The 22,075-nt window shown below is 45.4% G+C and overlaps 2 protein-coding genes across 2 annotated transcripts in view; both read right to left on the bottom strand.

Annotated features, from left to right (window-relative positions):
• LOC105278518 (probable serine/threonine-protein kinase DDB_G0267686) overlaps nucleotides 1-7,785 on the bottom strand; it is a 133,263-nt gene extending 125,478 nt beyond the window's left edge. Inside the window, exons 1-2 of the mRNA XM_011337666.2 lie at nucleotides 7,420-7,785; nucleotides 4,915-5,488 (exon numbers count right to left, since the gene is read on the bottom strand). Of these exons, the coding sequence (XP_011335968.2) occupies nucleotides 4,915-5,488; nucleotides 7,420-7,751 (906 nt within the window). The 5' untranslated portion in view covers nucleotides 7,752-7,785. The remainder of the gene's footprint in view (nucleotides 1-4,914; nucleotides 5,489-7,419) is intronic.
• A 424-nt stretch (nucleotides 7,786-8,209) lies between these two features.
• Nucleotides 8,210-21,837, bottom strand: LOC105278520 (von Willebrand factor A domain-containing protein 8). Its single transcript, XM_011337669.2, has 19 exons — nucleotides 21,151-21,837; nucleotides 20,964-21,044; nucleotides 20,431-20,840; nucleotides 19,974-20,138; nucleotides 14,904-15,062; nucleotides 14,589-14,819; nucleotides 14,274-14,483; nucleotides 13,918-14,078; nucleotides 13,536-13,818; nucleotides 12,751-13,455; nucleotides 12,272-12,655; nucleotides 12,031-12,182; nucleotides 11,367-11,799; nucleotides 10,535-11,289; nucleotides 10,050-10,360; nucleotides 9,435-9,686; nucleotides 8,948-9,342; nucleotides 8,613-8,851; nucleotides 8,210-8,516 (listed from the first exon to the last, which is right to left on the bottom strand). The coding sequence occupies exons 1-19, from the start codon at nucleotides 21,245-21,247 to the stop codon at nucleotides 8,399-8,401; spliced, it is 5,541 nt and encodes a 1,846-aa protein (XP_011335971.2). The 5' UTR covers nucleotides 21,248-21,837; the 3' UTR covers nucleotides 8,210-8,398.
• Nucleotides 21,838-22,075: the final 238 nt, after the last annotated feature.

The following is a 22,075-nucleotide window of genomic DNA, read 5'->3' as shown; positions in this document are numbered from 1 at the left end:
CGAGCACAGAACGATTGTTCGTACCGAATTCTATTCCCCGCCACCCGTATTTACATTGCTAATGAAATTTCATTTCGGCTTGGGCCGTTCTTCCGAGAGCCACGCGATAAGCTACTACATCGCTTCTCCAGTTTTGTTTTATTTCTCGCCGGCGATTTATCCGGCATGTAAAAGGACCTGGCAGTTGCTCATTTCCGGCAGAAGACGCGACGTCGTTACCGCGCCTCCTCCGGTGAAAATTTTCTCACTTTAACTCGTCTTCGGAAAAGCGTGTTGAAGGTAGCAGCGTTCATTTGTAAAAGGATGAAGAGAGTTGCGCAGTTTTGTGGCGAGCGAAATTGTTACAACGAGATCGCCGCTTGTAAATTTGTCGTAAACCAATTTGCCATTATAGGCGGACATGGCTATTTTATGCTTCGCAGTTACGTAACAGATTTTATAAGCTACCCCGCACGAATCGCGTTAACACCTCCCCGAATAACTCCACTATACGACCGCGTGGTAAATGGTGTTAAATATATTTATTTCCACTCAGCGAATAATATATAATATTATATATACGTGATATCTACGTATAAGCGAGAGCGAGAGTACTGTATTTTCTCAGAATTGGACTATCCGGACGGACTATCAGACGGATAAATCTGTAAAGTTTGTTCTGAGCTCGCTAGTTTCTCGAGAGTTAATTTCCAGAGGATTACGGTATTATGAAGTACGAATAGCCGCAAATACGACGGCATTACTTCGTTCTCCTGACCGAGCAGTATTTATAATAAACGTTAATAGCCAGCACTGCATTTATGCAATTTCGTGATATGCGATACATTGGTAAATGTAAAGCGTCTCGAGAAGCAAGAGTGCAAAGATTAAAAATTTGATAGACACGAATCATACAAAGAACCGTCTCGGTTCGTGACTCGCCATCAAATTAAGTAATTAAAGTAAAAACAATTGGAAGAATTTTTCTTGCACACTGGCGAAACGAATATCCCTGGAATAATTTGGCACAGCAATTTTTTCAATTAAATCGTTCATTAAAAGTGTACGATTGTAAAATGCCAGGGTCGTTCCTCTCAAATTCCGTCACGACCGAAAGTCTCGACGAAGCCACTGAGAAGCTTCAACGAACGAACGAAGTCCTTTTCTATTCGTGATCATTCGAGACATCGCTGCGCAATCTCCTGCCATCTCCGTCTTCTCGCTCTCTTTCTCTCTTTTTGCTCATTTTGCAATTTCCCTCTCATTTTTTTTGTGTGACTCACAAATCAACCCTACGGTAGCTGAAGCAAGCTGAAGTCGCGACAGCCAGCCCAATTTTATCGGGATTTTATCGGAGTAACTGTGATATCGTGGTTTCTTTAGCTCACGAAGATCAACTGATGCTGTTTAATAATAGAAAGAAGAATATATAAATTATAAATGTGTATCGAGAACGATTGGTTTTTCGAAGTCGAGTAAGGGCGATAAAAATATCTCCGGTAATTATTCGACTAATTGCAGCAGTAAATTTTATAAAAGCCATTATTTCTCGATTAATTTATATCTAGATATCAAATATTATATTATTTATATTGATTTATTTGATATGTATTTATTTGATATGTATTATTTATTAATTTTGGTATTATGAAGGTTTCAGTATGGTTGCGTTTTCGTGCTGAGAGCTGCGCTGGCGAATTTGTAATAAGAAGATGCTGAGTATCGATAATCTCGTTACACCACCCTTCTGGTCCTCTCGTATGCACTTTACCACACACACCCCAATCAATAACCGCTGAAGCATAATTCTCATGGAAACGTTTCCATAAGGCCTCTGGCTCATTTCGTGTAACGATTACACGAGGTCGTTAGATATTTCAGTAGAGACCCAGATGTTTTCAATATTCGCATAGCTTAGACGCCTTTGTCCGAAGATATTAAGTATTGGAAAATATCTCAACTGTAAAATTGTAAAACCAATTTGTGCATATAGAAAGTTAACTTGTGAGACATGTCAATGCGGTTATTAGATGCATAATGACATCAACTCTCTTGTGCAATTAAAGCAAAACGTCGAAATGTTGTGACTAATTTTAATTAATAATAAAAAATTGTGTAATATATAATCAATAAATTTGCCAGTTCGGTCGAAAGAAAGGAATACTTTGATTTTAATAATAAAAAAACAATATGCACGTAAAATAATGAAATCTGATTATACAGGGTGAGGCACCTAAAGACAAGTCACCTGAATATCTCGGCTGTTATTGGTGATAGAAAAAAATGTGTCAGACCAAACTTGCATGGTTTCGAGGGACACATAATTTGTTCTAAATAATTTTTTATTAGGTGGACGCGTAGAGGTCATATGAAGGTCAACTTCGTTTTTTAAAATGGTATGATGTGTTTTTTTACGTACCATCTAGTAGAGCGTTTAAAGATGCGCACATTGATCTACGGATCAAAATCATTCAAGGTCACTGAAGGCTAAAATTTCTAAGTGCTAGAACTTTTTCATTTCTGAGTTTACGGTATTTTCAATAGCAGAGAACTCTAGGCAATATAAAAAAATATAGATATCAACAATTCAGAACTTCTCGGAAAAGAAAAAATTTCTAAGAGCTAGAACTTTTTCATTTCTGAATTTACGGTATTTTCAACAGCAGGGAACTCTAGGCAATATACAAAATAATGATAACAACAACTCAGATCTTCGCGGAAAAAGAAAAAATTTCTAAGGGCTAGAACTTTTTCATTTCTGAGTTTACAGTATTTTTAATAGCAGAGAACTCTAGGCAATATAAAGTAAATTATTTTCCCTTGCAGTTGGCCTTCAGTGACCTTGAATGATTTTGACCCGTAGATCAATGTGCGCATCTTCAAACGCTCTACTAGATGGTACGTAAAACAACACATCATACCATTTAAAAAAACGAAGTTGACCTTCATATGACCTCTACGCGTCCACCTAATAAAAAACTATTTAGAACAAATTATGTGTCCCTCGAAACCATGCAAGTTTGGTCTGACACATTGTTTTCTATCACCAATAACAGCCGAGATATTCAGGTGGCCTGTTTTAGGTGCCTCACCCTGTATATACTTCGAATTGATACAAAATGCAACAATGTATTAAGCACATGACAAATATATTGGAAACGTAACAGCGACTGGCATTTGATGTCTGACATAGATGGACTTTTACTACTCACAGGACTGAATAGAAGATATTAATTTAACTGAAAACTACGATATGAAATGGTGATAACGATGTGTTAGTAATATAAAATAGTGACGACATAGAAAAATATGTACACTATAATATTCCCGTACAGAATTCCCAGTAGAATTCTCTGGCTAATGGCTCTATAATTATCATCTGTGCTAAACTAAGTTTGCCTTTACCGCAGGGAGCAACCTGATCTAGAGGCTACTACGCTGCAGAGGCACAAATTCTCATATTTCCAAGCAGCGGTCGAGTAAAACGGCCGTTCAAACAGGTTTAAATAATCTCGCAACACGTAAATCGCGTGGAATTCGCGATTGCATCTTCAAGAAACAAAAGTGCGATATGGTAAATTTACCGATTTAATCCATTCGCTCTTAAAACGCCGCAGATAAGTTAATATTTTATAACAGTGATAAAGAATACTTATCCATTCGCTTATTTATTGAAGGATTCAACGCAGAAATGGAGCAACTTCATTATTTGCAAGAGCGTTTTATCCAATTCTGTATTCAAAGCAGATATTACCGATTCTCTGGATTTACCATCGCACTAAATTCTTCAATTTCACCGTTCGAACGGAATTTCATTCGGTTTCCACTCGGCGAAATCTATTGGAGAAGTTTCGCTCTACAGGAACGAGCACTGGAAAAGCGTTACTCTGATATTCGCGAGTGCGGGCCACAACTCGGCGTCTTTGCGATTTAAATATTCTTTTCAGGAACGCGCGCGTTTCTGAAGAACACCCGGCCTAACGTAGCACGTGCATACTCGATTAAAGCTGAGCTTTCGCACGATGCCGGTAAAATCCTGCTCCTCCTTCCTTCATATCGGAGTGACGCAGAATTTTAATGGGTTATCGATGACTATGGCGTTCGTGAAAATTTTCAACAAATTTTATTCAGTCGACAGACTTGCTTTCTCACATCATTTCGGTCATCATTAAACATTACGATGAAATAGCGGTTGAATACTGAAAATAATTTACAATTTACATTGCGCGCAAATATGTTCAACGTGTCACTTATATGCCGTTCTTTTATTGTTATGACAACCATAAAGAAACTTCACTCTCGACGTTGTAAAAAAATAGTCTACACTTCCATATCACCAAACCTTGAGAGACTCACCTGCACACGGAGCGGAATATAGCACTTTTCTTCGGTCCTTTAAAGGCTGTTGGACTTTGAAACGTTATTGCCATATATATAGGACACGTACACGAGAAAATGGAACTAAAGTTATAGTGCTTGCAAAAATCGTGATATGAATTTCTTGATATAGCTTGGTATACATATCATTTAAAAAGTAATTAAAAAGTACGAAAAATCTTTGTGACACTTTGCAACTGTCACGATCGTCCAAGTTTCGTCATATTTACGAAGTAAACTGTATGTTATAAGCAATATTGAATATAAAGAATATAAACTTAAATATTATTAACTATATTTCATATTTTAAGAAACAATGAGCCAATAACGAATCATACCGCCGACAGTCCATGGCATTTAACACGTTAGCACGGGAACGATTCGCGGTTCACTTATTGGATGTCACTTGGAACATACTCTGTACCATTAATCGGAAGCGATGAAATAGCTCCATTATATTATGACGGTCAAATTATTATTTCAAAGATGCTCGCCGCGACGAAACGCGATTTGCTAATCGAGCGAGTTCACCGAGATGCACTCACAAAGCGGACTCACCTGCTTGCGGAGCGGCGTGACGCACTCATCCTTGGCGCGCTCGAAGCGCTCGAACTTGAAGCTGTTGCTGCGGTAGAGTTCGTTGTCGCTTTGCTGCCTCCTGCAGAGCCGTCGCGTGAGCGCGCGCGGCTTGCAGGGCGCACATTCGGTGGCGAGCTCCCAGTGCAGGTGCAGCATCGCGAGTTCGGCCGTGCAACGCGCCATCGCACATCCGGCCCGTCTCACGCGGCACTTTACGCGCTTGATGCGGCCCTCCGGCTGCGGTTTGTGGCCGCAGGGTTGCGTGCCGCTACAGCTGCAATCGGTGCACGTGCGACGCGACCGGCGCGTCCTGATCGTGTGCGAGCACGGCTTCACCTCCTCGCCACACTCGCACTCGCACGGCGCCTCGCCGCCGCCTGTGTGAGCGCAGCTTAATCTTTCGTCGGCGCACTCGCACGGCTGCTGCTGCTGTTGCTGCGATTGCTGCAGTTGCAACTGCGCCGAGCCGGCGGGGGAGGATTGCGCGACCGCTCGACGGCGAGAACCGGCGCCGCAGGAAGTATGCCGGCAGGAACGGTCCGTGCACTCGCATCTGCAACGAGGGATGACGTGCTCGATGAGCAGAGGAAGATGGACCTTTGAGTGCACTTGCAACATGTCAAATATCGTCAGCAAAAACGGAGAACCTTGTCTTAATTTTGGAATTAAGAACTTCCCGAGAGATACTCGAGCAGGAGCAATTTTGTGATTGGAGATCACGAATTGCGAAATTGGATCGGAGTTTTCGGAGTGTCGGAGTGCATTGATTTTTCTTAAATATAATAACGTGGCTGAAGCGATTATGTACCCAAATACTATTGATTGTGAAAGACGATTTTCACGTAGCGGTCACGACATATTTCGGCCGGAATATCTGACAACCGCAGCTAAACCGAGATGGTCTCTATCGACTATTGGAAAATTCATTTAGCGTGTTATCTCACAATGATATCGCGAAACGGAAAGTCTGCGCTCGAGCCACAAGAAGGAGAGACAAAAGGAAGAATCAGGTCAGGTCTGGAAATGAGAATTCGCGATGATTCGCGAGCGACGAGGTGTATCGCGATTGGTTCAACAGCACGTATAGATAATTGCATCGCGAACTGAACTTCATGTAATTCGTTTAACAGTTTTTCATTCAGATACCATATCTGTAATATCTTGAATTTCTCACATTTGTCACGTTCCGTGTTTCTTTGTTAACGTTGCGGTTCCTTCATCAAAATACACGGTTTAATACACGGATGCTTTTATTTGCTATTTATGTACACGTATTAATCTTCTTTTTCAAATTAACAAATTAATTCAGCGAAGAATACTTTGATTGACGCGACAAATATATACACATAAACAAGGTAGCTGCAATCGCATGTGCATAAAAAAAGAGATAATGTAATCTCGAGCGATTTATTAATGAAAGCGATGATAAGCGATTTACGTTTGTGTATGAATAGTAGAAATTAAAATAAGTATACACGATACTATTACATAATTCGACGTAGCACGTGGCACTGCATAAATCAATATCTCGGCATACTTGCGAAGATAAAAGGTCGCACAAATTAGCATTCCCAAGCCGTCCCTAGCGAAACGCTAAAATTTGTTCCGTTATTCCAGACACGAGAGCGCTCGCAAACGTTTCACCATCGCGAAAGCACCCCCACGTTAATTCAGGCAAGGTAATCGCCTCGTTCATCCCACGAATGAACAGTTGCACCCTCGGTTAACAACAAAGATCGAGGCGTTCATGGGTTAACTGCGCTAACTATTCACGTTCACCCAAAATCTGCTTACAATCAGTGCAAGTGTCAGCAGCACGTTGACAGCTGACCTCCACCATACCTTCCACCCCTTTCACCATGATCTTTCAGAGTGCGCAGTCGAGCTTTATGTAATCGACCGGCCATCGAACTATCACCCTCATCGTTGAACCTGATGTACGGTGGTGAAGAAAGAGTCGACATCAATGAAATTTGTGCGAGTGATTGACTCGGTGATCGATGGAGTAGCCGGTGGATGAAGGGAGGCGCGATGAATCAGCCTGTACAACAGCGTGTCCGAGAGGACGTAACTGTTGCTCGTGAATTTCCATTCTCTCTCTTATCGATCGGACGGGACGAGCCCGAAATCCCTGCCGGAGAGAATCATCAGTGACAGGCTATCACCGAGATTTATTCCGCAGCGCGAAACATCGCGACATCTGCGACTACCAGCAACAGCTCTTTCGTGATCCATTACCTCGCAGGCTCATTGGTCAACAAGTGCCATCGACCGCGCAGAGCGGTACCGCTCCTCGCCACCCCCTGTGCACCGGAACCCGATGCTACGAGCCGATACTCGAGGACGACGAGATACTGCTCATCTGCTCCAGCTTGTACGACCTATCTCAGCAATAGGACACCATACTGCCCTTTACCTTTTACCCGGAATGCAACGTCAGAGGGTAGGTCCAGCGTAGGTGGCCGCGCCGTGGCATCTATTTACCTTCTCACCCTCCGCACGGCCGATCCTCGCTGTGCGTGCGGACAGGGTTGCAAGTCCGGTGGACAATCACAGCTGATGGTGGCGGTCGCGGTGGCAGCGGTGCCGGCCGGTCGCGTACGACGTACCCTGATGAGCACCGGATGTACAGGGCACGGCTGCACCTGGCAACCACACACGATGGTCTGAGGCCCTCCGCGGGACTTGCGACCACCCCCGCCGCGCTTGGCGCGTTGGTCCACGTGCAACTGACACGGCTGCACGGGGCAGCCGCAGCGTGCAGCCGCGGCGCCGCGACGCCCGGCACCCTGTACGCGTCTCCACACCCGCTCCATTCAACGACCGGCGTGCAACTGACAATCGGTCGCCCCACACCACCGCGCTGCCACGCGGCGACGGCACACGCGCGGCCCGCTTCGATCCTCTCCGCGCGACCTCGGTCGCTCTCGGCACCCCCGTCATCCCTTCGTCATAGGGGGATGAAACCCTCCTGACCCGACCGGTCGGTGATGCGCGCCGGTCCATGCCACCCTCGCGCTACTCCGCGCACCCCAAGCTGTCCTTTCGCGATGATGGTGCGTGGGCACACGGACAAATCCGGGCGTTTACCCGGAGCGGAAGATCGCGGTTGACTTTTCTTTCAGCGAGACGCGCGACGATACGTAGCTCTGACGTATGCATGGATTAAGATGTCCTAATTGGCGTCTGCGCTCTCTCGAGCTCGAGGATCAGAGAGATTGTGTGGTAATATCCGAGGATTGTGCTGATGTGCATCGAAGAATTCTCATACGTGCTTAAAATTGGAAATTTTTCTTTTATATACAGCATTTTACAATGATTATACTGATGTGATTGTATAAAAGCGTACATCCTAGATAAACGTATTATACATAACTCCGTTTGGTATTGTACATAACTAACAATTAAAAGATAACGTTTGATCTTTTTAAGTAGAAAGTCCTTTTCTTTGGTTAACTTTGACTTAAGTGGACCGCGTCGTGCTTAAGACCGAAGCGGCGAATATCTGCTGCAGGATTCGCGGTATATTCTTCAAGTCCATACACACAAACGCGTGACCAGACGGCAAGTTTTTCATCAATCTAAAAATAATATAAATATTCATTAATATCTCAATTTTTTAAAGACGGAAAAGCGAGGCATTAGACAGCGATAAATTTTCCATGTCGCAAGATTACCTGTCCGCTTGGTCTCCCAACGACCCAATAAAGATGGCATAGCAGTTGACGTCCACGTTGGACAGTAACAACTTTGCAAATCGTTCAGGACGGATCCCGTAGCGCTCCAGGTTCGCGTCCGAGAGCACAACCACGATGGACTCGTCGGATTCCTCTTTTGCCAGGCTGGCGATCGCGTGCTGCGTCGCTTCAAGTGTGTTGTCACCGGACATGCAGAACTGCGAGTGGGCGTGCATCGTCTGCGCAGGGATTAATTACACTCATAATTGAATCCCGACCAAATCGATCCACCCTTTTGAAAGAGCAAAATGTATTGACCATTCCATCCCACTTGCCTTGATCACTTCCAGCCTGCGCTTGTTGTCCGTCGGCGGTTGCGTGCGATCGACGAAAGCGATGTGATAATCATCGCCAGAGTGGCCGACAATGTCATATTGGAACTTGCCCTCGTGACCGCTGAACGCCTCCATCACCATGACGCAGGCCTCCAACTCGCGATCCAGTCGTCCATCGTAGCCATTGAACCTGTACATGCTGCCGGATACGTCCACCACGAGCTTCAGTCGTTTCGGCTTCAGCTGCGGCGCGCCGATTTCCGGCGCCTTCTCCGCTCGACGCCGGTAGATCGTTTTCTCGCCCGTCAACCCCTCGATCAGCTTCGTGTCATCCAACTCGCCCGACGTCTGATGTCGACACCATTGTCGCTCTTTGCTCTTGGCCTGCAGCGAGCCTGTGCGGGGCGAATCCAAGTAAAGGCGTGATGAAGAATGTGATAGTTGACTCTTTGCTGTTAAAAGCTGCGTTCAGCGTCAGGATGCTCACCTAATATGACCCTCAAGGCCTGTACCTGACTATGGACCGCGTCGCTAAACTGGCTGTACAGCTGGTGGTCATACTCGCTCATCTTTATATCCCTGAGCCGTTGCTTGAACGCGCGGATGCCCATCTCGCGAGCAGCCTTCTTTACGTGGTCCGGCACTGCGTTTTTCTCTTCGTCGCTGAGCTGGTGCACCGTGTGACCAGCGTCCAGTCGGTAGGGCCCTCCCTTGCCGCCCAAACCCGCTGTATCCCTGCCTGAAGTGTAATTAAATACGCCTTTTCCATATTACCGCAATAATCGATTACGTAACATATGCGTAACAGACGCATACACACATCATCATCACACATTACATTAAATACGTGTTTTGTATTATAATGCATAATACATCGTGCATTGTATTACATAATTACGTAACACAATTATGTAGTACATAGCACTTTACTCGATGTACATAACACTTCAACGTGATAACTCGTTACATAAAATTTTTAACTCATCATTAAATGTGAGTATTTTGTATTTTAATTGTAAAATTAACACATGCCTCTTTTTTATAATAAATTATTCCTTTAATTTTTAATTACTCCTTTTCTCTTGCGTTCGGCTATTCATACCTCCGGTTCCGCCGGCCCAAGTATTGCCACCCACATGAGGATCATTATTTTTATCAACCTTCCCGTGCTTTGGTCCGCTGACATCCAGCCCCGAGTACCTCTCCTTGGTGATTTGCAGCTTCTCTCCGCCGCTGCCCAGCATTTTGCGCCACGCACCTAACGATCTTTCTATATTCGTGATCGACGTCTCCCACAAGCGAACGCAGCCACCGGCGTCTATTGTGACGAGACCTTCATTCGACATCAGCGATGCGTAAAGCGGAAGATCCTTCGCGTACAACCATTGTGTCAACGGCGAGACATTAACCGGTCTATGGTTAAAAGGGACTTAATGACTCTCTCAGCTGCTCAATCGAGCAAATCAACACGCGCGATAATGGCAAAAGTGCACATTCTATGTTAATTATCAATGTAATCTCTCGTATTAAAATTCAATTAAATTAAAATCTCATACTTTTATCAACACATTTATCGGATTTACTTACTCTGGAATGGGTATGTATCGCAGCTTTTGGTTCACCGTATCGACTATCTCCAAGTAGCCGGAAATCCCCGTGTGATTCTTATCCTTTGGGCCAACCTCGTCAGGAACCTGATCAGGTGAGACTGTTCGGATCACCTGTCCGTTCTGCGTGACGATAGGCGTCATGAAGTCTCGCGTTCTCCCCTTTCTCGGCCAGAAGTGGAGATCGTTGGAGCTGTCCAGATCAGGAAAGCCGATCGCTATGCCAGCGTACGTGTTGTCGGTCACTATGACTCTGTTGGGCGCGTCTACTTGCTGCTGGAGGGCCTTGCTCAGCTCTGCCTTGTGCAAACTATCCCGACCGCAATTCAAGACGCGACCAGTCTTTACCTCTGTGCTGTTAGACTCGTCCATCTCGTGCAGCACATTGGGACAAGGATTCGCGTCTGAAGACTTCGTGAGCATGTACTTGTTCCTCGATGTGTCCTGTATCAACCACTTCTTGTCCGACGCTAGCAGAACCGACTCGATGTCACACGGCAGGTTCATCGAGTACGCGCACATTTTCTGCAGATTGATGGCTTCGATCTTGTTGTGGCCGTGCGTGTAGAAGACTATTAAACTGTGCGACGACAGTAGATCCGCCTTCATCTTCCACTGGTGATTCTTGTTCGTGAAAGCGTTCGATATGCGGTCGCTGGCGGCATCCAGGAAGGACAAGATCTGCAGTTCGCGAATGGCACCCTCACTCACATTCACCATCAGTAAAGAATTGCTCTAAAACCGATTAGACGGGACTCGATAAACGACTAGGACGTGCATCAGATGACTCGTGATGTTGTCGCGTTACTTACGGTCTCCTCGTGAACCAGAACGTTGCCGAGATTATCAACCGCGAGGCCGTACAACGGCATGTTGCCTCTAATGGGGCTGATCAAGCCTTGCAGCGACGTCTCGCGAACTTGCTCGGACTCGGGTGTCATGCTGAATACGCTCAGAGGATTCGTCGTGAGGACGTGTATCCGGTCGTCTGTGCCGTCCCCTTTACTTCCCTTCGCGACCGCTAAAGCGGTCACCGAGCTGTTCTCGCTGATGGGCAGCGTCCAGTAACTCTGTAGTTCCGTGAACCAGGCTGATCTAGCCTCGACGCGGTCCAGTGTCCGATCGTTCTGCGCCGGAAACGTCGGCGGTTTTATCTTAACATTTCTTTCGAGAACGGGCAGAATACTCTGGAATGTGTTCAAAACGTTCCAGCTACCGCAGATCTTCATCTCTGGCAAGGGTAGTCTGCAATGGAAAAGGAAAAGGAACACTGAATCGATATTTCTCATGTCTTTATTTCTCTTATTACGTATAAAAACACACCAATGAGTATCACAATGAGCTCGCAGTACCACAAGATTTGTAAAGTGAATTACAAAAAATTAATCGAATCGATTGATATAATTTCCAGCCGCTCGTTCACGCGAAAGAGCTTAACGCAGAAAGAGAGAGAGAGAGAGAGAGAAATTGTCTTACTCCTTAGCTAAGGCAATATTGGTTGGACTCGTTCCAACGGGAATTCCGTGCTTGTGAAGCACAGTTACCAGAGTATCGAATACCTCCTGGCTGTATCGATCAAAATCGAAGACGTTGCGCACCACGCTGGCTAAAGGCTCGTTTGGGAATTTCTGTAACATCGTCAGGAAATGCGGCGATCAATGTCGATACGTTGCTTCGTACAAAGTCCTTAATCTACTTCAAGTCTTCCGCAACTCACCTCTAGATGCTTAACTATGTTAACTACTTCACGAGTCGAGTATGGATACGAGACCAGGCCTTGATCAGCCATGCTTCTCAGCTCGCCGAAAGCCCGCACCAGCTTGTGTATCGTCCGCTCGTTCACGTGCGGACCATACTGCTTGAGGAGCTGGATCTCGCTGCTCCTGCTCGGATTGTCGACGGAATGCGTGCTGAACAGATCACCCAGAGCGCCGAAGAAGTCGTTGCCCAGGAACGGGAAACCTGGCCTATTCGCCAATACGATCATCCTGAAGTCTGGATGCATCAGTATGCGATTCGCGTCTTGCGTGTCTCCCGCAGCGACACGCGAAACAATCCGCCTGCCGTCCGACAGAATCATTTCGCCCGACTCTACAAGGGTCTGAAAGATGACAGATGATCTCAGCGACTTATCAGCCAGGATCAGACAAGATGCAGTATAAGATGCGTAAAAAGATCGGCTGCTCAAATACGTACTTTCAGTATACACGTGACGTGAGTGGGCGCTTTGTCCGCCTCGTCCACGACGAGGACGTGACCGAGCTTCACCGCCTGCACGAGCGGCGAGTCCTCGTAGACCACTTTGCCGTCCCGAACGTTTGGCTGTAGCGTCAGGGTCTGCACAGTCGTGTCCCTGTGCAGTTGTATGTACTCGCGTGGTCTATTCAGCAACTGCAGCAACCGATCGACAATTTTATTCTTGCCGACGCCTTGATTGCCGACTAACAGGAGGTTCTGGCCCAGACTGAAATCCTGTAACAACCGCTCCAGCAACGCTATATGTTCGGGTACGTCGTAGAAGAGGATGTCAGGCACCTTGGTGAGTGCTCCATTAGGGCGATACCGATCCACGACGGTGTCACCGATCCTCACGGTATCCCCCGTGATCGCGCACTCGATCTTCGCAATCTGATTCACGTTGCTCGGCGAGACGACGTTCGCTTGACGGCAACAATCCTCGAGAGTCTGCTTCGCGATCGCTGGCAGGAATCGCGCTAAACACGCGCGCTGCACCGCGTCGTACGAGTTGTCACTGCGGAACCGGTGCATTCGCTCGGCGATTCGCAAAAGTTGTCGAGTGCTGAGGGAACCAGCGAGAGATTGCAGCGTCGGATCGTCGGACGAGCGTAGCACATGTGCCAAGTTTATGATACTCAGCAACGCCTGGCTGGGTTTTCCGAACTGCAACAAAGTTCATCGATGAGGATTTACCCTGGAGATGCTTCGATATCAATCCTGCAATCTCCCATCTTCGTGATCACCTTGGATTGAATAATGTGAATCTCCTCATGCTTGTCCAGCGGCCTCATCTCGTGAAAGAGGAACACGCTGAGCAACTCGGAGTTCAGCCACTGTCCAGATGAACTGTTGACGACCGGCGGTTCCGCAAGGGCCACTAGCCTGAAAGCGGGGTGGATTCGCAGGACACCACGTTCACGCATCTCCTCATCAGATTTGCCGTACGTTTTCTTGATCTCGTCGTAGCGATCGGCACGCACCAGCCGCTTACCATCGTGCAACTGCAGCTCCCGATCGTGGATCAATCTGCGAGCAGATGCGGCGGTCACGTTGACAAGTCTTGGAGTGCGGAGTACTCCGTTCGAGCATCAATAATCGAGCTCGACGAGGGGAGGAAATGATTACCTGTGCAATATAGCTAATGTACTGGAATGAATCCTGTTGATGCCGTCCAGGATGGCCAGTTTGCCGTTGAGCGCCGCGTCCACCAGCGGCGAGTCTCTCCAGACCGTGTCGCCGTTGAGCGACGTGGTCCGCTGTTGTATCAGGTCCCTGGAAGTCATATCCTGAGGAAACATTTCAACCGTGTCATTCAACCGTCTGCAGTGATCATACGCAAGTAATTCTTTCGATCAGACTCTTTCGATTTTTGTCTTCTTCTTCCTTTACCGCTTCTTCCACGAAGGAACGCGGATGAAAGAGTGACGTGACGAAACGTCATCGTCCTCGTGCAGAAGAAGGAAGCGCGGGAGATGACTTGCCTGGTAAAGTACTATTGGCTCCACTTGGTACCCTAACAAATCAGCGAGCCGCCGGACGGTGGTGGACTTGCCGCAACCCCTCGGTCCGATCAGGCAGAAATCGGACGCCAGGTGTGACTCCAGCATGCTCGCCAACAGGCTATTCTGATAATTGGTCTCCACATACAGATCGTTATTCGCTCCCGATAATTGGCTCGAGCCGTGGAGAACCTATTCGCAAAATGGATTCAGATGCATTTAGCGGCGTCAGTGGATTGATGCGAGCAGATTGTCATCTGCTTTATGTACGCCGTATTTGCTTTATTCATAGCTTACGTGGAAGCTCGTTTCCGTGTTATCGCGCTTTATGCTGATCTCCGAGAAAGCGTCGGTTTTCCCAGTGACATTTATTTCGCCGTTAACGACATGCTCTCTCCTGGAATCGTTCAGTACACTAAAGGTCCCAAGAATATCCTCGACGGCATTCCGGCCCTCCTTACCCAAGAATAGTTTGTACGGATAAAACCTATAGAAGACGTCGTACACCGACAAGTCCGGGCTTTTATCCTATGCAAACACGCAGAATTAATGCCAAGGCCGCCGACGAGCCACCATCAATCCGCCCGTTATCGATCCAAGGATGAAATTTACCAGAATTAATGCGGCCGATGACAAACTGTCCAAAGGAAAATCCGGCAAACCTATGGTGAAGGCTTCCTGTGTGACTAACGCGTGGGCGCACGACAGCAATTGCGATAATTTCCCAGCGTCGGCGTTCGGTGCCAAATTTCTCAGGACCTCGAATTGTTCCTTGAAAATTACATGTCATCTGAGAAGGCAGCGCGAATCTAAGCGCCGAGATTAAATATGCTAAAATTTTTATTCTTAATTTTCTTTTATTAATTCTTTTCAATGTAGAAGAATTTATAATAATAAATTCCGTTCTCTGAAAAGCTCAGAGAGGAGCGATTGAATTATCGGGTTGCAGTCATTAAATAAGCATTCAACTCGTGTTCGGCAACGTTCCGCGCGTGGATCGCATCGCGGCATTCGTCCGAAAGTTTTGAGCTCGCTCGCGGAAGTTCACGGGTTGTTACAAACCGCGACATACCTATATATCCGGCGTTGCCTCGCGATTCTATCCGTAGCGCGTTGAATCACTCGAATCCACCCAAGCGGAGGAGTTGTCTTGCCGTTACTTCCGCCTTCTCTCGAAAGCCCCGATAGCACGGAACCGGCGGCGTGCACGTGAGGAATGTTATACCGCGAGTGCGGTCCTTCTTCCGAGAGTGATTAACACCGAGAGCTTTCCAACATTTGCGCGCCCGAGCACCGTGAATAACTACCACTCGGCACGGAAGCCGCGAGGAGAGCTATCCACCCGACCACCCCTTGGAATTTCCATCGGAAACTTTCAATCGGCCCCGCTCATAATCTCGAGCCCTCGATCAACCCGTAATTGCGGCATCGGCGGAAATGCGGTTTTCGTGACCGTCCCCGGAACTCGTCGCCGCCACCGCCGAAAATAGAAGAGAATGGAGAATCAATTTTGCCGAAGCGTCCTGTAACTCCGTCGACACGCTCGGTTATCACCGAGTCCCCGTCGTGCTCCAGTTGTTCGATATTAAGTGCACACTGTGCCAATTTCGAGGCAGAGGCAGATGAGGCCGAAGGGGTGCTTCCTTGCGCGACACTGTCACGATTAAATGCGAATTTAATATAAAACGTGAGCTCGGGAAAGCTGTTCCTTCAAAGATGTGTCACTGGCTTATCAAGATATTAACTGTCGGTTCCGCGAACACGCGATTCCCATTTCCGGCTGTGTCAGTAGTTCAATGCACTTGTATTAAATGCGATATTTATGTAAGAGAAATTTGTAAGAGAAAAAAGCTATTTTTTAGATTAAAATATAACATTGTAATTTCAGGATCTTTTGAAAATGATTTTAATTTTCGCATCGGTTATATGCCACCACGAGATTAGATTATTACAAATTATGGGAATATCTTTTTCCCGAAAGATATCCACCAGGTGCAAAGTCAGACTTCCATTTTAACACGTCGACTATCGCGATGATTGATTATAAAATGATGATGTCGTGTATATGGAAAATAGATCTCTGCGCGGCACCCTTATTCCTTTAGCAAGTTTTATTGCTCTAAAAATAGGTGAGTGAATGTTGTATAGCTGCCTTGTGCGGTTTCTAAAACACGGCCTTCACTCTATTATTTTCATTTTCCATTTACAGCGACTGGCAGCAATTCCGCAGGAAGGTGGCACATAAGTCACAACAAAATCACGAGCAACGTTAAATAAATATATTTCGTTATACGATGGAAAGACAACTCTGATTTAATCTGAATAATAATACAATAATGTAACGTAATAAAAAGAAGAAAAATATTTTTGTTCTCGTCTTACACAGAAAACTTTTGAAATATAAGGAGATAAAATGGCTATACTGTTTCTACGAATATTGAATAAATAATTGAGATATTAAAAAATTAAATTATAATTAAATAATTAAAAAATGAAGTTTCTGGCATCGACAATTAGGTACAATTTTTTGTGTATGCAGATTTATATATTACTTATAAATGCTCTCGTATGCATCCCGTTCGTAGCGCGTGACAGGCAGAACGTGTAATTTCCCCGGACTAACAATATGTACACTACGCTTCGTGACGGATAATATTCGTTCCATGAGAAACGATTTAAATACTCCATACCGTATAATTATTCTCAAGTTCCTTTTCATGATTTATTATTAACTAAGTTCTGTTCAGACCAACATAAAACAGAGTGATGTCTCCGTCGACTCCAATTCTCTCGGAATGCAATAACGGATTTGCAGAATGTCGCAAAGAATGCGGAAGTAAAGCAGGTAACATTCCCTAAATTTTATATTACATAGAGAAAAAGTTTTATAATTTTCTATAGCTGTAATTAATTTCCAATAAATACCTTTCTCTTCCGTAGCAGCCGAAACACATCGATTACTGGTTTACACACACTCCTACACAGGGATTAAAAAGCACACAAAGCTTTCAGCAATAATTAATCGCGCACTGCCACTGATTGGGAGATAGAAATTATTTAAATTGTTTATTGAATATTATTAATCACATAAATACACAAATATCTTTTTCTGCTTCAAACAAAATCCATAATATTTATAATATTATGCATGTAATATTGAGGAAATGACGATAACGAAGATTACTCATTCCAGCTAAATGAGATGCATGTAATCATCTTTAATCTTGATCTTTAATCACACGCCAGAGACTCCAGCGAGGAGGAGCATTTCTCGGCGGAATTGAAGCTAGGCATAACGATGTGCAGCTGCAAACGACCAGGCGGAGACCACACGGTCACTAGATCGTCTCGAGATTCATCCTCATTCTTCGAGTCCTCCTCCTGCGCGTCTGAGACTGGATTCTTCGACTCTGTGACTTCATCCTCTCGCCGTATCTGGTCCTCGATCGTGTCCTTTCTGGAAGATCGCTTCCGCGAGGGTTTCGCCTCCGACATCTCCTTCGTCACACACTCCAGCTTGTAATTCTTCCGTAGCTTGTAATTCTGCACGACTATGCGCTCTCGCGTTGCGAGTGCCGAACTCTCGCGCGTCTGTGAGAGGTGCCTTCGCCTCCTGACGGCGCTTCTCCATCGTCGCCGATCTCCCTCGGTCCTCGAGCTTTCCTCCGAGTCCTGCTCTCCCGACTCGTAATTTCGTGCCCTCCCGGAAAGGTCCAGCCACTGCAACACCCTTTCGGACAGAGGATTACATTGCACATCCAATCGCTTGCTCGCCTCGCTCACAGAAAATGGATTTCGTTGCGAACGCGATGGGTGCTCGATATTGCCACAATTAAACGTAGTCCCGTTCGTTGGAGACGTCGTTTCCTCGTTGTCCAAGGTGCTTGGAGAATCCTGTCGAGTCCCGTCCAATGACTCGACGATGTCGTTCATGTAAATCTCCAGGAGGCCGCCGCTTCTCTCGGTACACGTCCTCGTGCAAGATGGTGCCGATTGTCGACGTGTGATTCTCTGTGGTGAGATCTTGCCGCCCGGGAAGTTCTTTTCTACCACCACGTGCAAATTCACGAGGCAGCTGTTCAGACGATCCATTCTGGATTCGGTCGGCTGATGTTTTGCGACGTAGCTCGCCTCGCCGGTGGATGTCCGCGGACGAGGATGAAGTCGTGGATTAACGACGGGATCGTCGGGTGACAGAATGGCATGCCGCATACCGTCTACCCAGACCGTACGAACGAACAGAGGTCTTTCCGATGACGCCCATATAGCCGGCATAACGCGATGTACGAGAAGATATTGATGCGCGAGCAATCGTAATCTTCTAGTTGAATAAAAACAGTATTCGAGTGTTTTCCACACTCGATGAATCACTTTAAATTTTATTAATGCAATTTCGTTACTCCAATTTTATTTAATTTAATATTTTCTTTATAATATATATTTTATTATTTGATACAATTTAATTAATATCAAAAATTCTGTGATAGATGAATGTAACGTTACATTAGTAAGTTTAATATCTTTCTGATGTGTTATTTAATTGATATGCCTTTGCTGAGGAAATGAAGACGGTGAAATGAAATTTTACGCTTGACGACTGATCTTCAATATCTTCTCATAACAGCGAGCGAAGACATCGCGGCGCCAGGAATTTTGCAGAAGTATATGACAAAATGAGAGACTATCTAGTTAACTAGTAATACTTCCGTGATTTGTGATCACGATCACTGTTATTGCGCTTCGCCAAACGGCTTCGGTGCTTGGAGAATCGACGGACCTCGCGTTTCTTTTCGATTTGACACGTAAGTTCGCTCGAATCCCGACGTATCGACTCGCGGGCGTACAGGAGGACAGGTAAGGTTTCGACTGTTTGGGACACGCGATCCGAGCCGCGCGTTGCCGCTGTGACCATGGCGCAGCCACGAGCGCCCGGTTTATACGCGAATGAGAGGAGCATCGGAAGGAAGGAAGGGATAAACGTACCGCGGAGGGGTTCGTGCGACCTCCGCACCCCATGCCTCGATAATGGTACGCCACCCCGGCCCCATAAATCAGACAAAAGTTCCGCGAGTAGCGCGAGCGGACTGCGCGACATTCCGCTAAAGTCGCAACTGACTTATTAGATTCTTGCTGGATTATATACTTTCCTATTTTTATCTGACACAGTCACATCGTTCGGTTCGGTCGGAACGCAATAAGACGCGATGAGAATCGAGAAATAAATTGGACCCTCCTCCGTGCCCTTAATCGCTATCGTCGAGCGAGCAATTTTAATGGCACGGTGATCGTACGTTTCGTACGTTCGTGAATTGCTGTGACGAAGTTTTAATGAAATCGCATCGTCGTATAATTAGAAACTTATTTAATGACTTTTCCGAGCAATTAATTCGATGTTATACACGATAAAATATAGATGTAATGCAGGCATACTGATACGCTCCTTATCCGTATGATGCAAGATACTTTGGTGCACTTAGACTGCAGTAACTAGATTATTAAACTATATTCACTGTTAGCAAGTAATAGATTCTGTTTATCAATTTATGTAAAATGCAAAGTAAGTCTTGAAATCTGATTTTACTTAATTGCTCATTTTTTCTTCCTATTACATAATTATATTATTACTTAGATTATTAATCTTTTAGAAGCTGTATATACACTCAGGAGCATATGTGTACTTACTTCGAACATCGGTGGCGGAACGTGGCGAGCCTGAAACCTGGACCGAAGGGGTGGATCCAACGGATGCCCTGGATATCGCGGCGATGGTAATCCCAGTGCTATCACTATGAAATCCTCGTTGACTCGCACGAGACGCCACGCGTCCAACTCCGCTTGAGTATGTATCTGCAAACGTGAAATTTCTTTATTTGATACTTATTAATAATCATATAGCAGCTATGAAATAGTTCCCGTGTCGCTTTCCATGCATTACGCACACTTTACAAGATATTTGAGGAACCCTTCTCTTAAGAGACACGTTTATCCAATATTTATTAAAACTAAAGCAATTAGCTCGAATTTACCTATAAATATCATATAAAATATTTCTTTAGGACTAATTCTACCGTTAAATTCTGCTTAGAAATAATTCGACGTCAGTAAAAGGTTCTGCACCGTGTCACAAATAAATTGGTACCTTCAGCAACTTGTCATAGCGGGACGCCGGAATAAGGAATCTACCGTCCTCCAGGTGCATCTCGCGGTTCTCCAACAAATTGTTCAACACAGGCAGCACATTGCGCTCCGCTTTCTCGACACCCTCAATCACGAGGACTCGGCCGTGGGTCGCGGCTCTCACTGCACTCTGATCGTGGTAGTAAGCAGTGCCGCTCTTGATCTCTCTCCTCTGCTTCAAATCCGCCTCCGTGGTGTCACGAGTGAGCGTGATGAACTCCAGCTCTCGTCCTGTGAGCTCCAGGAAGGCGAGCGCGAGCTCGCGCCTTCGCGTACCTGGCCCGCCCATCAGGAACATATCCTGGCGCAGAACGTCCTTCTGCAGCATCCATTTCAGGTGCCTGAGTGTCTCTTGAGGGGGAGTATTCACCACTGTCGAGAAATAAAAGCACGTTCAACTAATAATATATAAATTGTCATCAATATAATTGACTAATGTTAATAATTTTATGAGACTGATAATAAAATTTTGTTACAGCGAGAGGTGCAACTTACAGTATTTTCTTGGCACGTATTCTGGATTGTTCACTGGCCTCAGCTCTTTCGACACATCAGCGATGGTGACGACCACATTGTCTGCAATAAAAATTTACAAAGTCGACGAATGCGGAATTGTTAAATATGCACCATTTGTTGTTATTAAATTCAGTCACATCAAGGATAGAGTTGACTGCAAACTCACCTGATTTACAACGCCGAGACGACGAGAGTCTGTTGGATCGTTCTAAAAATCGATCCAGCGTCGATAAACGATAAAAATTCCGTGGAATGGACAGCATTTCTCAAAAGCAAAATTACTTTACGAAATTAGAAAGCACATGCTGCACACGAGGGACCTGCACAAAAGTTTGAATGGAAAGGATGGCGAACGCCGCGAGAATCATTGCACAGTGCTTCGAAGTGAAGTAAAACTATCACGCATAGATTATAAACGAACTATCATTCGAGAATATTATTTACGTTCTATTTTAGACGTACGCTAAAGACGAAAACAACGATTTTAGCTCGATCACGTGAAAGTATTACGTTCATCGGAACGCTCGACGGCATAACCTAACCAAGACAGACCAACGCTGCGGAGTCACGTGGGACGCTATTACGTCACTCGTGGATGAATGACATTACACTTCGCCATTCTTGCGTAAGCACGTGCGTGGTCACGTGTTTGACACGTGCGTGACAGTTTCCGCATGTAATATATCCTACCTTTCTTCTTTTTCTTCTTATTTTTCTCTCTTTTTTTTGTATTTATCTTTTCTTTATATTTTAAGGTAAAGTTATTATACGGTGCTTTTGACACGAATTAATGAGATACTTGAGATCACTTGAAATGAGTATGTGCTTCACTTTATTTAGAACACGCAAAGTATTGATAATTTACGTTTATATAAAGGTGTTATATAAACGTATCGTTATTGCATCGACGACGATCGTCGGAGCTTCGAAGTAACTTGCAGCGACTTATTTCGCGAATAATCGCAATAAGAATGTCGGTATACTGGACGGAGTTCGAGTTTATATATAACTTCATGACGCAATTAATTATATCTACATTGCTTGAAATGCAACAGGGATCAAAGTTCGATCGCCGATTCGAATTTAGACGT

The sequence above is a fragment of the Ooceraea biroi genome, chromosome 1 (genome assembly GCF_003672135.1).
Source record: "Ooceraea biroi isolate clonal line C1 chromosome 1, Obir_v5.4, whole genome shotgun sequence".
In the NCBI taxonomy this organism is placed as follows: Eukaryota; Metazoa; Arthropoda; class Insecta; order Hymenoptera; family Formicidae; genus Ooceraea; species Ooceraea biroi.
The sequence above is the reverse complement of the archived record's forward strand: the minus strand, read 5'-3'. Positions and strand labels throughout refer to the sequence as shown.